The sequence below is a fragment of the Chelonia mydas genome, chromosome 27, assembly GCF_015237465.2.
Source record: "Chelonia mydas isolate rCheMyd1 chromosome 27, rCheMyd1.pri.v2, whole genome shotgun sequence".
Classification (NCBI taxonomy): Eukaryota; Metazoa; Chordata; order Testudines; family Cheloniidae; genus Chelonia; species Chelonia mydas.
Window position 1 is genome coordinate 10,184,636 of NC_057860.1, and position 21,833 is coordinate 10,206,468.

Consider the following 21,833-nt stretch of genomic DNA (forward strand, 5'->3'; position numbering starts at 1 on the left):
CAGTCCTAGCTGATTTGTTTTCCCGGACACACAGAACAAATCCAAGACTCTTTGAGCGAGAGAGAGCACAGGGTGCTCCTCACGCTGTAACTGAAGCACAAAATGGCAGCGGTCACTGCAGCACCCGGAGAGACCACATTTAACGGCGCAGCACGTAGAAAACCAGACAGCAACATCGTCCTTTTAGTGAGATACTATGTACAGTAGGTGGCCCATGGATTTGTTAAGCATTTTCTCCCTCTTTTCCTTCCTTCAAGTCATCTCTTTTGGGCAGGCGTTATTTCTTTGTGGGTATTTGCAGTGTTGAACTTTACATCAAATATTATTTATAGTTCAGTTAAAAAAACCAACACTACAGCTAAACATTGTTCTGGCTTCCTTCCTTTGATGCCACCAATGTGCACGCATACACACACACACACACAACCCCACAGAAAACAAAACCCCGGCAATTAATCTGACTTTCTTTCTTTATCTGAGTTTTACCTAACTTAGGGTGACCAGATGTCCCGTTTTTAAAGGGACAGTCCCGTTTTTTGAGGACTTTTTCTTATATAGGCGCCTATTACCCTCCACCCCCATCCCGTTTTTTCACAGTTGCTATCTGGTAACCCTAACCTAACTTAAACACACCACATCCTTTCTTTCTTATTTTGCATAACCGGTCTCAGAAAGTGGAGCATCACAATTCTTCACAGTCATTACAAGTACTCATAACACGGACATGTAACCGTCCATGTGCCGTCGGTCCTTTTGTGGCCCTCATTACCACAGCATCTGAGTGCCTCACCATCTCTGGTATATTTATCCTCACAGCCCCCCAGTGTGGCAGGGCAGTGCTACTTTACAGATGGGGAACTGAAGCATCGAGAGAGGTGAAAGAACTTGCTCCATAACACATGGTGAGCCTATGTCATAATAGGGAATTGAACCCAGGTTGTCTCTCCACTCTGAAGCCAGCCCCCTAACCACTGGATTGTTGTTGCTCTCAAGTCACACGTGCACCTGGCGGCAAAGTGCCGATAATGCAAAAAACTATCGTAATTCCTATTGAAATAAAGGGAGCATCTCACAGTAGCAAAATTAAGCACGGGCGTAAGTGTTTGCAGGGTCGGGGCCCAGCACATCCCCCTTCTCTTCTCTTCTTCCCAGATTTTTGCCTTTCCTACCCTATGATAATTTGGCTACATTCGCTGCCGGTAGGAGCATGCCCAGCGGCGCTTAGTGCCGTCTTAATGCTGATGCACATGGCCCAAGCACTCAGCTTTGTTGCCACTTTAAGGGTATTTCCTGTGTCAGGAAAACAACATTGAAAAAAACCATGGGCCGGCAATAAAAATTGTAGCAAAATGAAAGGCAAGATCACAGAAACTTATCTTTGTTACATAATAATAAATACTAACCGGGACCACTGTTCCCTCTAAGCTGTGCGCGTGTGTGCGTGCACACAGATCCTAACCCCCGCGCACACGGCGAAACACCGCACGCACAAACATTTGCCCAGAAGCACAAACATTTGCCCAGAAGAAATTTTTTGCACACACGGCCTGTCAAACATTTGCACAGAAGAAATTTTTTGCGCACACGGCCTGTCAAAAATTAGAGGGAACATTGACTGGGACGCTGGCAGACCTGGTGCCAGCTTATGACAAGGCCACTGGGCCACACTGACCACTGCAGAGCTGGAAACCAATCTGGCTCGCCTGTGTGGTGGTATTGTTAAAATAGATCTTAGAGTTCTAAGAATGTGTTTAGATTTTATGGAATGCTTGGAGGAAGCTGCATGTATTCATCTTACTTCTTACATCTGTATTCCATGTTATCAGGTAATATTTAAGTAATATAGCTCTGGTAACAGCTCACCTTACCTGATCACTCTCATTACAGTGTGTATGGTAACACCCATCGTTTCATGTTCTCTGTGCATATAAATCTCCCCACTGTATTTTCCACTGAATGCATCCGATGAAGTGAGCTTTAGCTCACAAAAGCTTATGCTCAAATAAATTTGTTAGTCTCTAAGGTGCCACAAGTTCTCCTTTTCTTTTTGTTGATTTGGTACATGTACAAACCCTCATCCCACCACAGCTTGAACGCTGGGGGAAGGGAATAGAAATCCCTGTTAAGGAGCAATTGTTACCCCTATGCTGCTTGAACTCTGAGGGGTGAAGATTTCTAAGCAGAAGCAAGGGGTCCCCAGCTGTTTAGCTTGAGTTAGCCCTAATGGACATATAAATCTTGCATATTATACAGCTACTCTTATCTTCTGGAACCTCAGACTGTATCTCTTGTGTGTGTGTGTGTATGTTTACATGCTTTAACCTTGTAAATAATTCTCACTTCTTTTCCTTTCATTAGTTTATTATAGGATTGGCTACGAGCGTTGTCTTTGGTGAGAGATACAGGGTGCATTTTACTGGTGCTTTGGGACTGGGATTAACCTAAATATTGTTGTGATTTTTTGGTGTAAGGGACCATCTATCACAAAGGCAAGCTTGCCTGGGTGGCAAGATAGCCCGAGACGCCCAAGGAGACTGTGACTCCATGTTAAAGCTTTTACAGGGCCTGAGAAGTTCACAGTTGGTATTTGGTTGGTGAAATCTAATCACAGAACACACAACCAATTTGGGGTTCGTGCATGGGTGGCGCTTACACTGCTCATTCAGGGAGGATAGCCCCCTGCCCTCATCTTCTGCCTGAGGCCCCATTCTGCTTCCGCCTGAGGCCCCACCCTAACTCTGCCCCTTCTGCCCCCCTCCCTCCTTGCCTGCTGGCGCCTGGAGCAGCCCCGAACCCCAGCTGGCTGGGGCTGAACCCTGAGCCTGGGCTGCCCAGGGGAGCTCTGAGCCCCACCACGGCCCGACCCCAGGGCTGCAGTGGGGAGCCTTAGCCAATGTTTGGGGAGGCTTTGCCTCCCCCAGCCTCCATTACCTGGGTTTGTGCCCTGGTTTACTCTGAGGTTGGCACCCGCATTAGTGAGCCATTCCAGACAGCTTGACACTAGCAATGTTCTGTTTCTCCCGTGCCTTTCATACTGAAGGATATCAAAGTCCTGCACAAAGTTTGGGCCTGATCCATGTGGTTAATCTAACTGGTGTGAGTCAAATCAATGGGGCCAGTTGTGCTTATAAATTAGGGAAAGATGAATTTTTCTGGTCCACGCGTAGCCTGAAAGTTCATAAATGCAAGTTAAGAATCATTCTATACAGACTCGGCAGGGATCCCTACAGTGAGCCTAGGCCAGTTCATGTTTCAGAAGAGATGTAGGCTTGTGAGCAAATCTAATTCAATGGCCACTTTAGTTATGAGACTGTGGAAATGCAGGAATGGGATCGAGTTGGCATTTAGGGCAGTCAATAAAACTGGTTTAGCGGGATGGAGATGTTGGAGCCATCGGAATAGGAAAGCGCCTTGCACCTGTTGGGATTCTGGAAGCGGGCGGGCGGAACATTGCAGCAAGGCAGAACACACTTCCCTCCCTCTGAAGGATGTAGGGACAGAGGAGGCTGCACTACAGTTCAGCAGAGTCCAGTTCCCTGCCCTTGCAAGATGCAGGAAGGATAGTCTGGGTTGCACGGTAACACGCACCACTCAGTGCTCCCCTATGCAAGGGCCAGACGTAAGAGGCTAAATGACAATGCAGAGTGCACACACACACAGCCTTCTGTTCTCTCTATGCAAGCGGGTAGGTGCATACCCACCCCACAGCTCTCCCTGACTACGGGGCAAGTCCAGGGGCTTGCATTGAATTTGCAGTTGCATTTCTCCTGCTGCAGCATCATGCAGGTGTTTGCAGGCTGCAATCCTGAGGTAGGTGAAACAGGAAGCACCTGAGGTAGTCCCTCTCCCTCTACAGTGCAGGCCCCACCCTCCCTGCTTCCTCTCTCACTGGATCAGTCAGCCTCTGTGCCTCAGGGACAGCAGCAGTAGCAGCCTCTGGAGATTTGCACTTGGGACTCTTCCCTTCTTTCTTCCCGATGCAGATGCCCCCCATCATCCCTGAGGAGATTCAGAGGCTCCTTGAAGGTAACCCAATTCCCTCTGCCCCGTCTCGGCTAAATGGGGAGAATTTGCTAAAGCTGTTTGCTAAGTGGCTCCGGGAGGAGACGGTTGTGTTGGTTGGAGTAGGGGTTGCTCCTTCTGAGGAGGGGAGGGGTTCCAGGCTACCAGCTTGCATAGGCCTCCTGTTTCCAGCTGAGGATGTTGCGGGGAACGTGGCCTGACCTGACCTGACCTGACCTGACCTGGTGCTTCTGGGATTATCTTAATGTGCCTTGGAGTGATTCCATGTCTGAAAGAGGGAGGGGAATGTGGCCTAGGGGGTGGAGTACTGGAGTAAGATTCGGGAGGCCTGGGTTCTATTCCTAGCTCTGCCACTGACCTACTGGGTGACCTTGGGCAAGTCACTTCACTTAATTGCTCTGTGCCTCAGTTTCTGCATCTGTAAAATGAGGATTGTGACACCGACCTCCTCTGTAAAGTGCTCTGAAATCTACCGATGGAAAAACACCATATAAGAGATGGGTGTTACTGTTGCATATGAGGAGGGCTAGTTTTGGAGGGTAATGGCATTGATGTTCCGATGTGGGGTGAAGCTCCCCCAAAGTATCCCGCAGACAGGTTTGGATGCAACTTCGGCATGTCCCGGCGTGACGGCAGCTTAGTGCTGCGGAGTAATGCCCGTTCGGCACATTGCAACGTTAGGGTGTAATAAACAAGGTTGGGACAAATTCCCCATTAAGTAGCACCTCTAATGGAAACAGTGGGCTTTCAGTCCTCCCAGGAGACTGTGAAAATGGCACTAGCTTTAATTTCTGCTTCTGGTTACGTACATGGTGCTAAACTTCCTACTGCTAAGTATCCTAACTGATGAACCTACCGGGGGATGCAGCTGGCAGCCTTGACCTTGTTCGGCGCATAACTGCGGCAGCGTGATGTGTGTGGGTGTTTTTAAATCTGTTTCCCTTTATTTCTTCACCAATGTCAAGGGACGCTTATTCTTGTGTTTATTAAAACCGATGCGTAGACTGAGCAGTTATAATACTAACCCGTTCTATCCGCAGATCCCTAAACACGCTACAAACGTGACCTGGTTAGCTCCTCACCGACCCTTACAAATATTAGTGATAACTCTGTTATAATCTTGATACTGTAATATGGTGAATAAAGGCTGTGGGAAATTTTCCCACATCTACAGGTGTCCGTTTCAGAGCCAGGGATGGATCTATGTTGCTTCCAGGCTTAGCTATGCCTAATGCCCCTTATTCCCGACTTATCTCACCTGCGTTGTTTGGGGCCTGGGCACTTGAAATCAGAGGATTTATTCTTTAAAGGCAATTAAGAGCGGCTTCCAACCTTACACCCGTCCCTGAGTTCCCCTGCCAACTTGTATGGTGTAACAATCCCTTTCTGTGATTTCTCTCCTCTGTTATGCTGTGACCGGGGGTGGGGAGGCTGGAACAATTTGTATAGTGGGGGTGCTAAGAGCCATTGAACCAAACTGTATATAATAGAACCCACTGCAAGCCAGGGGGTGAGGCTGCACCCCTAGTTCCAGCACCTATGGCTGTGACAGACCCACACACACACACACAGAGAAACTAACGGTACACAAATTTTGATCCTGTCCCTTTAATCCAGAGCACAGCTAACAGGCCTCCCCTGCCACGCTCACTACAGTACGTTTCCAGTGCTGGACCCCTTCTGAGCGAAACCTGCTGTAGCCCGTACCTCTCCGTTCCAGCAGTGGCTAGGAGCGCTGACTTTCTCCCCTTCTGGGACATGCAAAGCTTTCAGCGCTGAGATCTGTCACTCTCTCTCTCTCTCTCCTCTCTCTCTCAAATGTAACATGCAGGCCCATCAAAGCTCGCTTTCAAATGCTTTGTGTCTTCCCCCAGCTGTACATGTGAATTTCCTGTTCTTTATTTTTAATCATGAGGCTGCAGTGAAGTTCACCCCCTTCGCATTTTTGATGTGTAGCACTTTATTGTTCAGAGCTGACACTTTGGTAAACAACTCACTTCTGCACCTGCCACCTCCCTTTAACTTAGATTATTTTCTTGTTAGCGGACTCCTTTTAATTGAAGTCTTCAGATCTCCTTCTAAAGCAGAGCCTTTGTTTGCTGACAAGTATAGCAGGCTATGAATGGAGATTAATTGCATGTCACATACTTCTGTATCAAACTTGCTGCATCTTAACAATCTGTACAGTGGTTGGGCCTTCCTGTACGTAAGGATGATTCCAGCTTCTTAGGTGCTCAGGCTGTTTCTATGTTTGTAAAGTGCATCACCAGGAGAGTTTTTATTTAAAATCAAGATCTGAAATAAGACACCAAGAACGTACACAGTGTAATGTCCATTTTTTGATATTAAAGGCATACGCTTCTGCATAACTTAGGGATGCCTAGGTGCCATGCGTAGTACACAAGAATAGCTAATGAATGGCTTGTTAGTGACAGCGGTGTTCTTGTGATAGCTAATAGCTTTGAGCCCACAGCGGTTGAAAGTCTATTTACTAGCTTGCATTCTCTCTCTGGAGTTCGGCACCGATCCTGCCAACGCTTAAGCATGCGCTTAACTTTGCACTGGTGAGTAGCCCCATTGAAGCCTTACTCATTGTTATCATTGAAGCATCACTCATGTGAGTCAAGTTCAGCATCGGTGTCTGCAGATTTGGGGCCCCAATTTTACTGAAGGGCTGGTGCCCGAGTTGATTGGCTCAAAGCCTAAACGCCCTCTACAAAACCTTTTTATCTTGACATTTAAAAGTTCCTTCCCCATGTGGGTTTTTTATTTTTGACTCTGCTTTCAAAGCAAGATGGTTTAAAATAAATAAATAAATAAAAAAATCCCTGTTTCTCAGCAGGGTGACTAACCCCGAAAACTCCAGAGTGCTGTTTGGTTTGCAGACATGCTGGTGATGTGGGTAAACCATGGCACCCTCCCACGCGCCCCCGCCTGCTGGCCCTATTCGTCTGAGCTGTGGTGTCCTGTTTCTGCTGGAGTGCGGGTCCCAGGCAGAACGGAGCAGCTGGTGCGGTGCTTGTGCTTTGCAGGTGCATTGACACAACAAAGCTGGTGGGGTCTAATTTCAGGACAAGTCGCCTTGATGCTGTTGTCCCCTTTGCAAATACTCTTTAACCCTTCATCCTTCTGAAGGAGACTAAGCCATGGACAATGTGGAGATCACATCACTGGACTCTCACACGTCAGGGAGTTCAGGGATAAAGCTTCAAACGCCGTGTTAAAGCTGAAAATTCAAGGCCGAAGTTTCTGGCTCCACCCAGACTGTCGTGCCTCAGGAGTATGGAAGCAGATGAGATGGTATTCAGACCACTGCAGCAGGGCAAGGTGAAGACATCAAGGTAACCTCCGTTCTGAGGTTCAGCTCCCTTGTGGGTTTGAATCAGACTTTTGCCCAAACCCTCCTGTCTTTGCTCATGGCTAAATCATCCTTTCGGTGGAACCTGCAGATTTAGTTTCCTTATAATCCTCATGTTTAGGGGAGGCGAATCGGGCCCTGCAAAATTGTGGATTCCCCAAGTCCTGCAGATCTTGAAGCATTCGTGCCAAAGCTCAGTGCGTCCACGCTGCTCTCTGGACCCCTGGGTTTCTGTAGTCCCTGAAAGAAAAGGAGGACTTGTGGCACCTTAGAGACTAACCAATTTATTTGAGCATAAGCTTTCGTGAGCTACAGCACATCTGATGAAGTGAGCTGTCGCTCACGAAAGCTTATGCTCAAATAAATTGGTTAGGCTCTAAGGTGCCACAAGTCCTCCTTTTCTTTCTGTGAATATAGACTAACAGGGCTGCTCCTCTGAAACCTGTAGTCCCTGTGTTAGCAGCTGCCTCCAATTCCCTTCTGCTCCAGGGTGATGGGAGTGGTGTGGGAAGGGGAAAACACTACCCGAGAATGCTGATGTGATCAGCATTCACCTGCATGGGTCAATCCCTGCAACTCTTTAGGGAAACCCATGCCTGTGAGTCTGCGAGTAATGTCTGGGTAGGAACTGTAGCTGGATTTAAGTGCACTGATACAAGTGCTGTTATGTGCCCTCTGATATCTAGTTCCTGGGTAGCGGAGAGACACACCCATGTGGTATTTTAAAACCTTTCATCCCCCTCATTGTTGAGTGCTGATTAGCTCCTAGCATTTAGTGCCACCATTCTTATGTTCTTTACTACCTAGACGTTTCTAGCTGTGACCTAATTTTATCACCCTGTGCATCTCACACTGGATTAACTGCGATCTCCTTTGCAAACTCCACTGAAGCACTTGATGAAATTTCAACTTTTTTTAAAGCAGCAGGAAATGAAAAGGAGAGTCCTGTAAACTTTCAGAGTGGGTCGCGGCTAGCAATCCATAAACATCAAGAATATTCCATTACAGCTAAGCAGTGAAACTAACATCAGTGTGTGATTTACTCTAGAGCTACTTACATATTGCTCTTCCTGATCCACTTTGAAAGTTTATGGTCAGGCTTTCTTTTTCATTTCCTGGTGCTATAAACCTAGCAGACGGCTCAGAAAGGGTCGCTGTAGCTTGCAGGTTTTATTATAATTTATCCAGCAGCTGATCCACACAGACTTCCTAGTAAGTAAACCCCATATTACAGCTAATCTCATACTCATGGAGTTAGTCGGCCTTTAAAAAAGGCAGAGGGATGCAACTTGTATTTATATTTTTATGAAGGTGGCACATGCTTTTCATTTTTTGTCTCCACGTGTGTTAGCTATGGAAATATGGTCCATACAATCGTTTTCCCTTAAGTCCCTCTTTATGACCCATTTCTGCTGTGTTGCTTACAGGGAAATGAGTTGACTTGTATATAATAAATCGCCTGCTTTAGTTCCCGTCTCTTAACCTTTGTCTGCGGGTCTGTCCTTAGATTGTGAACTGCTCAGAGCAGGGACTGTCCTTTGTCGTGTTTGGAAAGCACCTAGCCGGCATTACCATAAGTCCTCCTTCAGTGGCTTGTGCCTGGCTTCCCAAATGGCATCATTGGGCGTCTCCTGGGCCGGTGGTACCATGCCTCTGTTTCGCAAGCTAAATTCCTACAGAGGTAGGAAAGGAAAGATGGCCCAAGGGATAGGGGGCTTGCCTGGAACTTCAGAGACCTAGATTCAGCTGCCTGTTTTCCCACATGCCTCCTGTGTGACCGTGGGCAAGTCATTTCATGTCTCTGGCCCAGATCCTCAAATGTATTTAAGTGCCTAACTCTCACTGATTTAAATAGGGATCAAGAGCCTAAACACCCTGAGGATTGAGGCCTCAGTTTCCCCATCTATAAAGTGCAGACAACAGCACTTCCCTACCTCGAAGGGGTGTTCTGAGGCTGTGCGTAGACTAAAGATTGTGAGGGGCTCAGAGAGTAGGCTAAAGGGGGCTGTATACCTAAGGCAGACATAGGAAAGCTGCCCTAATGAGGGGTTAACAAGACACAGCTGCTTCTCGGGACTCTAATTGTGGGATGAAGGAAGACAGCTGTGCTCTTGTCAGGACACAGGGAGAGCAGGTGGGTCATGTTAAGCCTTGTCCTAATAGAAGTGCCTGCTCTGTAGACGGGGGCGCGGGGAGAGAGGGCTGTGATAGAAAATGAGGCGAAAACAGCAAGCCAGAGAAGGCGGGAAGAGCCTGGATTTGGCGTAAGTGTATTTGTTAACTTGAGTATTACTTTGGTTGGCAACTGGAAATGGATGACTTCAGTTGAAGGAATCCAACCCAGGAGGGAACTCTCTGCTTCAGACACTAGAAGTGATGTGGGCTGAGACCACTTGTTTCTACAAATTGTTTTTGTACAGCTCCCAGGCTTCCTGAGTCCTGCTCGCTGGATCCTTCGCAGGCCAGGCAGGACTAGCACCTGGTCTTCTGGCTGCTGGTATGTGCCCAGCGCCTCTTCCTCTAGAATTGGGTACCCCAGACTGCGATTTCCATTCTAAAGTGTTCTGACAACTTCCGCATTCTTTTAGTGCACCTTCGAATGTCTCACAGAGCAGATGGTCGAAGGAAATTAAGGTTGATACGAGAGACAGAAAAGGATATTCCTCTCGTGCCATTTTGATCTTGAGAACATGCTACACGCTTGCCGGTGGAGTAGTTAATGTTTTAAAGAGCGGTGTGAACTCCTAGGGTGTACTAAAGAGAGAGCACTCCTTTTTGGGGGGTGAACTTTCACGTAGCATCGGTGTAAAAATTTGGAAGCCTGGCAAGCAGGATATTAAAGTCTCATTAGTGTCACAGTTAGGGGCATGCTAGAGCTCGTGTAGGCCGAAACACTGGCTACTTACATCAGTGTGGCTTTGATTCTAATCTCTGCTTCGCCAGCATAAACTGGCAGCAACTCTGTTGTAATGTGTGGCATTATATTGGCATGAGATCAGAACTGAGTGTTGGGAGCAATCGTTCATTTTCTTGCTCTCTGGAAGGAGAGCTGATATCCATGCAAATAGAAGATGTTTGATCATAAATCACAAAACAGTGGGAATAAGTATTATCAGAGATAATTTTTGCTTGTGAAAGTATTTTTTTTCCAGGTGAGTTATCCTAGCTCATCTGAAACAAGAACATACAATGCATTGGGTATTGGAATATTTCACATGAAGCAGCTTGGCGAATAGTGCAAATGAGCCCATCTAAATGCGTGTAGTTTGAGGTTTAACGCTCATTCCGTCTTTTAAACCATCTTTTGTGCCTACCATCCCAAGTCAGATAAACAAAGGATACAGTTCATCTTGTGTTTGAGCTATAACTGTGAAGAGGATCATACGCTGTGATACAAATATATATTGGACTTGACCACAAATAACCCATTGTTTGCTGCTGTCCCTTTAAAGAGAAGCTTGGTTCTGTGTTTTTTTCATTCGGTTGTCTCTTTATTTCCGTGAAGCGTAGGTGGTTACCCAGCCTCTGTGTTTTGGGTCTGAATCTGAATGATACTGCAGCTCCTCCTTCCTGTCTGTTTACTGCTGAAACCCAGATGCCCTGTAGATCCATGTGGTCCAAGACAGGGCAGCTTACGTGGATGTCAAGCAAAAAACCAATGCGAATCCATGCAGTGGGACTCGGCATCCCACACATGGGGGCCTTTTCCAAAGGAACAATGGCTTGAGGGAGTGGGTGTGGCATTGGGTCAGTACATGGCATGAATATGGGTGGCCAAGAATTGGATTGGGGCCTAGTGCTGGGCGTTTATTAACACCTCCTCTAATCCTGCAATATCCAGCAGTGGACAGGCTGCTTGGAGACCCTGTGCCAACTGGGGCTCTGGAGTCTCTCTCCTTCAGCTCTGTTCAATTGCCCACAAGCTCATTCTTCTTGCTCGTGCTCTGCTCTGCTTTGGGACTGATCTTGTTCTCATTGACCTCAATGGTGTGTTTCGCTGTTGATTTCAACAGGAACAGAACTGGACCCTTTGTGAGCAGAAGGTCCAAAACGCTCGTATTCAGCTTCCTACTTCATTTTCCATTCTCTTTTATTTTTTTTCCTTTTGCACTTTTCTTTCCATTGTGGTTCTTTCTCTTTCAGCCCCTCCCACACCCCCAATTTCACTTTGTAACCTTGGGTATGTCTACCCAGTGTGCTGACTTTGGTAGACATGTCCTTTGTTGTTTATGCTGATCCTTGTCTTGTTTCACTCCCTCCCCCCCACACACACTCCCTTCTGTTTTGGTAGAGTTTCTTCATGGGTCCTTGTTTTTTCCCCACAATTGTCTCGACTTATATCAATGCAAACCTAGTTCCAGAGGCTGCTCAAGAAAATCTGCTGCCTTGGGCAAAACTTCAGCATGCCGCCCACCGGTGTGATTGCTTTTAATAGTTATGGACCCTCTCCAATAGAAGAGCCTTCAGGCCGACTGTCTTTAGCTTAGGCTGTTTGATCACATGCTCCCAGGTGCTGCCCGTGCACCGTTACGCATACTTTTCTTACTTGAAAGCAGTCTTCCTCCTAATCTAATTCTTGCTCCCCACCTGTGTCGTTTCCTGACGGTTGTAACTTTCTTCCCTAACAGATACTGAAGGTTACCTGGCGGACGGGCTGCAGAATGAGAACCTGAGCGCGAGAGCGAGAGATCAGAGAGAGGCGATTCTGGTCGGCTTCCGGCAAGTCAAGGCCAGGTTTGTGGTTTTCTGCACTACGTTCCAATGGGAGCAGAATTGCCAGGGTTCAAGGTGCAAAGTAGCAGGACTGCAACGGGTAGCCCCACGTCTCGTTGAACTGGTTGGGCCCCCACAGCAGGACTCTGAAGGATGCTTCCAAAAGTGGCCGTTAGCCTAATGAGCAAGTAGGCCCGGATCCACAAAAGGTATTTGGTCTCTGAACTGTCACTGATTTGAAATTCGTGAAAGTTAGGTGCCAGATATCTATGTGGGTCTGGGCTCAGCCATGTCTGTTCTCTGAAGGGGTGGTTGTGCGAGCCTATGGGTGTCTGCTGCACGTTGCATTGACAGATGCTGCATGGGCGTTTAAGCTATTCACTTTCTGCAAGGATGTGTGTATGAGGCGAGCGACTTCCTGCCTGCATTTTTCAGATTCTCTCTAGGGCAGGGATGAGGCCTTGTTTTGTGTTTGCGCCACTCCTATAATGATACCTAGCTCTTTTAATCCGTAGATCTCAAAGTCCTTTACACAGGAGGTCAACAGCATTAGCCACATTTTACAGATGGGGAAACTGAGGCATGGGGAGGGAAGTGACGTGCCCCGGGTCATCCAGCGGCAGAGTCAGGAATTGAATCCAGCTCTCCTGAACTCTAGTCTGTGGCTCTATCCACTAAACCACACTGCCCTTCCTAGGACACTGGTGGCATCAGAAATAAATCGTGCAATGAATATTTGTCCTTCATGGAGGTTTTGAAAACAAGCCTGAATATTCAGACCTGTGAATAAGTTGCTTTTCCTCATTCCAAATTGGAAGAGTGAGCATCTGTCCATCCTGTTGCTAAAGGCGTACTTGAGAACGGCCATAGTGGGTCAGACCAAAGGTCCATCTAGCCCTGTATCCTGTCTTCCGACAGTGGCCAATGCCAGGTGCTTCCGAGGGAATGAACAGACCAGGTAATCATCAAGTGATCCATCCCCTGTCACCCATTCCCAGATTCTGGCAAATAGAGACTAGGGACACCATCCCTGCCTATCCTGGCTAATAGCCATTGATGGACCCATCCTCCATGAATGTATCTAGTTCTTTTTTGAACCCTGTTATAGTCTTGGCCTTCACAACATCCTCTGGCAAGGAGTTCCACAGGTTGACTGTACATTGTGTGAAGAAATACTTGATTTTGTTAATTTCATTTGGTGAGCCTGTGTGTGTGTTTTAGAGATGCAGCCCAGGCCTTAGTGCTTAGGGGTGCCTACTCCTGGGTTTTGACCTTTTACAGAGACGAAAGTACCATCTGCAGAGTTCAGGGCTAGCTCTCAATTTGGATTCCAGGATTCCCAAAACTTTGAAGATACTTGGGTTCAGGACTCTGGCACAGGGTCAAAGTGTGAAGTGAATTACTCTGTTTGGGGTTTAAACAATTGTGCGCTGTGCTGGGGGAAATTCTTCCCCTGGCAATCGCACAGATGAAAAAGAGTCAGTGAGGGCTAAGATAGATAAGGCCATGGAAGATGAGTTCTGCCTGTGGTTTTCAGCTGGAGATGTGCTCCAGAACTTGGTGATAGTCATGTCTTTATAGGATGTGAACCGTGGCATGTGGGGAGTTAAGATCGAATGATAAAACTCCGGGGGGTGACCGGTCTAAGCATCCGGTTTAAATAAAACTATGGCCGAGTCCCTAAGACGCAGAGTGTTTTATGCTTTGGAAGGGCACAGCCGGATTCTATTCCCCACAGTCCCACTAAAGAACTTTGCAAGATGCCCTGCTGTATCTTAATCGATCTTTCCTGCTGGCTAATTAAGCATCAGTTTTATTCAGCAACTCGGGACTGTGTAATTATCAGCCTGGGTTGCCCTGAATAATTGAAGCAAGCTGAATGCGAGAGAAGACGGGAGCCTTCAGAAAACGGGGCTACAGCATCTGCAAGGGAGTGGTGGTGTGGACAATGATGTCCCCCAATATTTGAAAAGAAGGTGCGTTGCTCCCTGTTTCGTCTATCAGTGTAACTGGCTGGCAGTGTTCACCTGAAGCACCTCCACCCTGTTAGCAGATATTCATCCTGCTGGGAAAGAGACAATTGGGGTAGGATTACCAACCTAAGCATTCAGAAATCATGAGTCAGGTGTCACCCTGGAGGGGGGAAAAACTCTGTGAGATTGGCTTAAAATATGGGATTTTAAAAATAATAAACGTGGGGTCCTTTTGTTTGGCTTCTGAGGTGAGCGTCTTGAAGTTTCACATTGCAGAGTGTCTCTTTGCAACCCTCCGGGCAATAAACTTTTTTTTTTTTAATGAAAACTGAGGTTTTTGCATAATATAATTCCAGGGCCCTGGGGTTTGAAAAATATCAAATAGCTTGAGACTCACGATAAAGTTGTGCAAGTTGGTAGTACTGGATTGTTCTGCTCATTTAGCAAAGCAGGAGGCTTGCTACCCTGCCTAGACCTAAAGGAAGCAGGATTAGGGGAAGAGAGAATCTAGACTGTGGGCTGAGCACAGAATGTATTTTGTGGTAGGGCTTAGAAGAAAGTAACATATCAACGCGCTAAGGACTCTCTGGTGCAGCCTTTGCAATATAACGGGGAACGTGCAGGGTGTTCCCTTCTCCGTATGTATGAGAGAACGTGTGGGGCCCACTCCGGCTCCTTTTGAAACCAATGTAAAACTGGCCAGTGCTTTAAGAGGAGCTGGTCTTTAGCGTTATTCGCAATGGGCTTGTGTGGAGACAGAAGCGAGAAAGCAGCCGTCCCAGAGCAGAGGCTGCAATGCAGCGTTGGTTTTCTGGTGGTTCTTCTCTTGCTTGCTGGTGATTGGAGAATAGTGCGTTTGAACATCTCTGTTCTAACCTGAAAGAGTTCAGAAAAGGATTTGTGGTAGCCGCTTACTGTAATAATAGCCACCTTCTTCTTTGAAGGACCTAAAGAGAGCTCGTTTTCAGGGCCCGGCACGGGTTAGCCTCTTCGGGGAGCATGCTGTGGCTTTTGTGGTGCGTATTCAGGAAGTTATCTGCAGTCACGTTCAGGAAGCATCTGGCTCCTCGGCTCAGGCGTCGTTCTTTCAGCTTTTCACCTCTTTGTCTCATGAAAGATGACGCTGGGTGTAGCACTTCATTATTCAAATTTATAATGGAGGTCAGTCACCTGCTTAACCATGAGCTGTGGGGAGAGACATCCCTGAAAGGGAAGGGATTATTCTGAGCTGGGCTGACTAGCTGTTCTTGTAACTTGGCCTTCGGGTTTTTATTCCGCTGTCCTCCCAGTGGTCTAATACTGTTCTCAGTGGGAGGATTGCCATTGACTTTAACATGCACAGTGTTGGGCTTCATGTCTGCTTATGCTGCCGGTTGAGGATGTATAGAAGAATATTGTAATTAGCTGGGAAGCAGCTTGCAGTATCTTTGTTTGAAATGTACTATTAAAAAGATTCTAGGCCCTGGCGGAGGGGCTGTTGCCATTTGACTGGGTTGTGTGGGCCTACGCCGTTTTATTCTTAAGAATGTATTTGGCTATTTAAAGGGACACTGTCATGTTGAAATGCGGTCAATCACAAAAAAGATTGCAGTCTTTGGATCCTCCTCCTGCCTCTCACGGATACATGTACACACGGCTTAGCCTGACCATGTTTTCTGGTTTCACAGTCGTGTTTTCCTATATCTATTTTCAGCTTACTCGCCCCTATCTGCTGTGTGCAAAACCCACAAAGACAAAAGCCACGGAATGACTTAGGGGAGAAGCAGGAGTGTAGCCCCAGAGGCTCGCGTCCTTAAAGGTATTTAGGTGCTGAACTGCTGTGGGAGTTAGACGCCTAAATACCTTTTTGAGGATCTGGGCTTGAGGCCTTGGATTCATGAGGTGCACGTGATTTTTCAGGTGTAGCAACCCTTACTCCACCTTAGCAGCTGGAATAGCACTTCTTCTGGAACATACCCATTGCTCTAGCTGAGGGCTGAGTTGTAGTCCTCCTCAATCTTCTATGAGTAACTCCTTGAACAAAGACCATGAATTTCACTCTCCTAGAGCGGTGGTTCTCAACCAGGGGTCCGGGGATCCTGGAGGGCTGTGAGCAGGTTTCAGGGGGGCTTCCAAGCATGGTTGGCATTAGACTTGCTGGGGCCCAGGGCAGAAAGCTGAAGCCGCACTGCCTGGGGCTGAAGCCCAAAGCTCCACCACCCGGGGCTGAAGCCAAAGCCTGAGCAACTTAGCTTCGCAGGGCCCCCTGTGGCGTGGTGCCCTCCCTACTTGCTACCCCCAACCCTGGCCTTGGCTTTTATATGCAGAAACAACTGTTGTGTCACAGGTGGGCTTTGGAGTTTTTATAGCATGCTGCGGGGGAGGCGTCAAGAAGAAAGAGGTTGAGAACCCCTGTCCTAGACTATCTGTATGTTCTTCTGCCAGTGCTTTGGGATCATCTCCTTTAGTTGTAGAAGTTGTTGGCAAACAGTTAATTGACCTGGAAGCAAAATATTTATTTGTGGTGGTGAAAATCTGCTTGCAAAGCAGCCGTCGTGAAAAAGAGGAGACGTTACGCTCTTCCTCCTGAAACTGCTCAGGTTGTCAGGCCCTCTTGTTTTGCGGACCGGTTGGTTTGGCGAGTTTGTTTTGAAGCTGTTTGCTGAGAACATCAGGGTTCTGTTAAGCTGTTTTCGTGCGCCATTTGCAGGATTAGCACCAGATGTCCAACACCTGGGAAGAATTGGATACATGACTCCACTCAGGAGCCCAACCCTCCCCGGTCCTTTGGGAAGAACAGTAACCAAAAAACTGTCTAAATGCCGAAGTGAGGTCATCCATCAACAAGGAGACAATTTATTTCTAGGGTGGGGACAGGAAATAAGATTGATTATTAAAAATGGGGATAGATAGTTCCTCAGTGGTCCTTTCTGAGCCAGTCGGTCGTCTAAACTCACTGTTGGAAGTGAGGTTTGCAGCCAGCGGAAACTAACTCAGTGTGTTTTTTGCCTCTGTGAAATTGAATAATGTTTAAAGTAGAGCCAGGCAGACCAAGACAAAAATGGAGAGGAAGGGTTAAATAATGTTCATAGAATCATAGAATATCAGGGTTGGAAGGGACCTCAGGAGGTCATCTAGTCCAACCCCCTGCTCAAAGCAGGACCAATCCCCAACTAAATCATCCCAGCCAGGGCTTTGTCAAGCCTGACCTTAAAAATATCTAAGAAAGGAGATTCCACCACCTCCCTAGGTAACGCAATCCAGTGTTTCACCACCCTCCTAGTGAAAATGTTAAGCATGACGCTCTCAGAAACAAGGAAATCCAACGTGTATGCTGCAACGCTACCTTTAACCTGTCCCGCCATGACTAAATGTAACACCGACAGACCCCGGTTGACGGCGGGCGGGATCGAACCTGGGACCTCTGGAGCTTAGTGCACGAGCTAAAAGCTAACGGGCTGTTAGCTAAGGCTGTAGAGTAGACTCATAATCTCTCTCTAAGTGGTCTCGGTGCCACTATATGGGACAGAACACCTCACTCAGGAGGTGCGTAGGTTGTGTAAACTCTGCAGTGGCCATGGTACCCATTCTTGCTAGTTCTCCTATGAATTGCCCTGTTTCCCTGCACTGCTACCACCGGGGGGAGCTCTAGCATAGATGAGGCACTTGGAGTATGTCTACACTGCCCTTGAGAGCGAACCTTCCAGCCCTGGTAGACTGGCTGGTGCAGCTCAGCCTCTCGAGCATACCTGACCCCCTGGGTCTGAGCTCGGGTGGCTAACCTGTGTCTGGACTGGAGCTGCAATATCCACACTTGTTAGCACGCTTGCTTGATTCTGTCTACCGGGCCGGGAGGCTCTCTCCCAGCTGTACTGTAGACATACCCTTGGAGACCTTTGGCATGTTAACTACTGTGCTGTCTGGACCTGCTTTAGAAGGGTTGGGGCAACCAGGAGGGTTTAATGCTGCAGCCTGGGTTTACACTAACACCCCAGCATTGCTGCGATACCGTCAGTGGGCAATCCAGTGTAGACGCAGCCATTTGACACATACCCTAGCTTAAGGAGATGATGTAAGGGTGGCTTTCATAGAATATCAGGGTTGGAAGGGACCTCAGAAGGTCATCTAGTCCAACCCCCTGCTCGAAGCAGGACCAATCCCCAATTTTCACCCCAGATCCCTAAATGGCCCTCTCAAGGATTGAACTCACAAGCCTGGGTTCAGCAGGCCAATGCTCAAACCATTGAGCTATCTCTCCCCTCCACTAAGCCATCCATCCCCTTTGCTGCTTTGCATCTCAACCTTAGGGTTTGTCTGCACAGCATTTTGGGGGGAGGCTCCCAGTCTGGGTCGACAGACTTGGGTCTCATGCCAGACCTCTAAAAATACCTGTATGGAGAGTGCTTGAGCTGGGGCTGAAGCCTAGAGAGGAGGCTGGGCTTCAAAGCACGAGCTCCAGCCCCAGTGAGTCACAGCTTCAGAGCACTGTCCACACAGTCCTTTGCCCTGCTAACCTGAATCTGTTGACCTGGGGTGGGGGGACTGCACCAAAATGCTATGCAGTGGCACCCTTAACGTTCAACTGTAGGGACTCTGATTTTTTATTTTATTTTATTTTGATAGTTTCCTTTGCATGATAGAACTGGTCTGAAAACTTTCAACACAATTTTTTGTTGTTGCAGAAATGCCTTTGCTTTTCATATTTTTATTTGCTGCTGCTTTTTTTGTTTGTTCGTTTTTAAGCCACCTTACTGAGTGGCCGAACCTCAATGCAAATTAAAAAAAAAAAAAAAAAAAAAAAGGTTTTGAAAACTTTCAAGAGCTTTTGTGGGCAACATTTTTTCGATCAGCTGCCTGCGATAGCTTATTTAAAAAAAAAAAAGTAATAAAAATCTCCCTGGAATGTGTTTTGCCGACAGCAATATCCTGTGTGCCTTAAAATATAAATACCCGGGAGTTTTAAAAATTGATCTGTCATGGACTTCTTGTGGCCCCCAAACTCCCAGTGGTTTAACTATGAGCTCCGGTTGTTCACGGAATCTATAACTGAACCCAAACTTGCAAGTCATTACTCCAGACCTTCAAGTATTTGAGAGGCAGTGTGGTCCAGTGGATAGGGCATTAAACTGGGAGTCAGAACACGGGTTCTAGGACAAGTGTATCTTTGTATAGTGCCTAGAATTATAATCAGGACCCTTGTAATAATCATACACGTTCTGAATGATCTGTTCACATTGTAGATCACAAAGGCTTGTTCTTTTGTGTAATAAATACATATTAAGGCTGGTATTTCTTTTTCCGTGCAATACAGTCATGTAGCTTTGTGCGCATCTGACCCCTGAGATATTTCAAGTAGTGCATTAATACACTTTAGCTAGCACAGTCCTTAAGAAAAGTACTTACTGCATTTGGTGTCAGGCGGCTTTTCAAAGCTTAAATGGGCTGGCTACGTCCCCTGGGGAATTGCAGAAGGGATACATTTTGACCCAATATGGTTTTGCGTGTTGGGGCTTCAGCATCTCTAATAGTGTCGTTTACATAATTCCTTGCCAAAAATCTGTCGTCCACTATATCAGTGGGTTTAGAATTGTTCACATGTCGTCTTAAACTTCCCACTTACTCTGTTCTAGAGCCGTAGCCGAAGTGCAATATGGTCAGTCTTGCTTCTGATGTACCATTCAGTTACATCGGGGTGAACTTGACCCCATCTGAGAGAACTTTTATAGCCGGATTATAAAGGTGTTTATAACAGACATCCAAAGGTCCATAGCAGAGCTAGTGGGCACTGCTTTAATAAACTTCTAATCAGATTAACTACATCTGTTATCTTAATTTCCAATCTTGTTTTAAAGTTTTGAAATCAGAGTGCAGGAGGCTGCAATTTCAGGGTAATTTTGCTTCATTAGCGTAACTGCCCTCTATGTAATTTTCACCAATATGAGGCTCATTATCCTGCATAACATGCAATATCAAGATAAAAGGGAATTTAAGAATGTGACCTGGTAGCCAGGCAGATAATCAAGCTCTGCACATTACCTTCAAGGCTGGACTGGCCTCACTACATCGTCTTTAATTAGCCCAAGTGCTGTTTTTCATCTGTCACTTATTCAGGAGGCTGAAATTTGTTTCACTTGGTGGTGGGATTTTGCTCAGCGTGACCAACAGTTCGGTTTCATTTTAACCACTGGATATGGATTTGTCTCGTAAGGTACCCAAGAAGTCACTTGCCACCCTATACGTATAGAAAAGTTCTTGACCTGCGTTTTCTGTCACTGCAAACCATCTCTGTCATTCCAGCACATTGTGTGAAGGTGGAGAAAATCGCTTGCAAAGGAATTCCTTCCATTTTGCCGTGTTGACATTAATGCTAACCTTACATTTTCAAAAAGTCTGATACCATATAGAGTTTCTGTTTTAATTTGTGAGCATCCTGCAATCTATTCCGTGCTGTACGTGGGCAGACGACGGAGGACGGCTCCGTCATGTTCAAACATCTCAGAGCCAAATTCAAACCAGGTGCAACCTGATTGATTTATATGTGGGATGAATTTGGCCCCCGCCCCACTCTTCCAGTAACACAGTTTGGTGCCTTCCGGGTTATGATCCTTTCAGTAATTTGCATCATTTGCCATTCCAGCTGATAAAATTACCCCCTGTTTCCCATCCATTTCCTTGTGGCTGCATTGTTAATCTGAAACCTGAGGCCTGTAAATGATGGAGACTCAGTAACCAGAGTCTTTGCAGAGCCGCTGCCGCTTCTGTAACGTTTAGCTGAGAAATGCATTTGAAGTGGTTCATAAGCTGACCTGGCTAATGGTGAGCTCCCAAATTCCTCCCCCCCTCACCTCCTTCCCCCGCCGCCTGAAATCTTTTTCAGCATTGATTTTTTTTTTCTCTCCAAACATTAAAAACCAACAAATATTGTGCACCAAACAAATTAGACTCAGCCTTGAAATATCTATTTAATATCTGTGGTGATGTTAGGGTTCTTAATTGGACAAGAAAATGCAGGAAATTTGATTGTAACCTGACTGGATTTTATGGTTCCTGCCAAAAATGAGTCTGAGAGGAAAGTGGGGTTTATATTTATAGGCCTTTTAAGGGCAGAAGAGAGCATGATGATCATCAGAACAAAGCCTCTGCACAACACAGGCCACAGAATCTCAGCTGGTGATTCTTGTATCTAGCCCACCGGTTTTGTTGTCTCTTTGACTCATTCTTTAGCGATGGGGATCTGTCACCTGAAGTGTCAGCTGGGGAACGGGGTCGTGTCCGGCAGCTCTCAGGATCAGCAGTGGCAGATGATGGGGGTGGAGGGGGCGCCGCGCCTAGCCGTGCTGATCAGTAATTTTAGGACCGATTCTGATCTTGCCTCGCCTGGGGAAAGCCAGGAGTCGCTCTCTTTCAGTCAACGGAGTTACACCAGTGTACGGTTTAGTCTTGTGATTAAGGCACTGGGTTTGGATTTTGGAAAAATACCTTCCATTGCTGGCTCTGCCACTGACCTGCTGTATGACCTTGGGCGTCTCACTTCACCACTCTGCCTGTTTCCCCTTCTGTAAAGTGGGGCTAATGATACTGACCTTTGTGAGGGGCTTTGAGATTTATTGTTGAAATCCTCTAGACCAGTGGTTTTCAAACTTTTTTTTTTTTCTGGCGACCCAGTTGAAGAAAACTGATACCCACGACCACCCAACGGAGTTGAGGATGAGGGGTCTGGGGTGTGGGAGGGGCTCAGGGCTGGGGCAGAGGGTTGGGGTGTGGAGGTGAGGGCTGCAGGGTGGGGC

At 47.0% G+C, this 21,833-nt stretch overlaps 1 protein-coding gene across 1 annotated transcript in view; it reads left to right on the forward strand.

Annotated features, from left to right (window-relative positions):
• The first annotated feature begins 3,853 nt into the window (after positions 1 to 3,853).
• The window catches only part of SKAP1 (src kinase associated phosphoprotein 1), a 229,009-nt gene continuing 211,029 nt past the window's right edge, over positions 3,854 to 21,833 (forward strand). The window contains exons 1-2 of the mRNA XM_037887032.2: positions 3,854 to 4,026; positions 12,010 to 12,115. Coding sequence (XP_037742960.1) covers positions 3,978 to 4,026; positions 12,010 to 12,115 — 155 coding nt within the window. The 5' untranslated portion in view covers positions 3,854 to 3,977. The remainder of the gene's footprint in view (positions 4,027 to 12,009; positions 12,116 to 21,833) is intronic.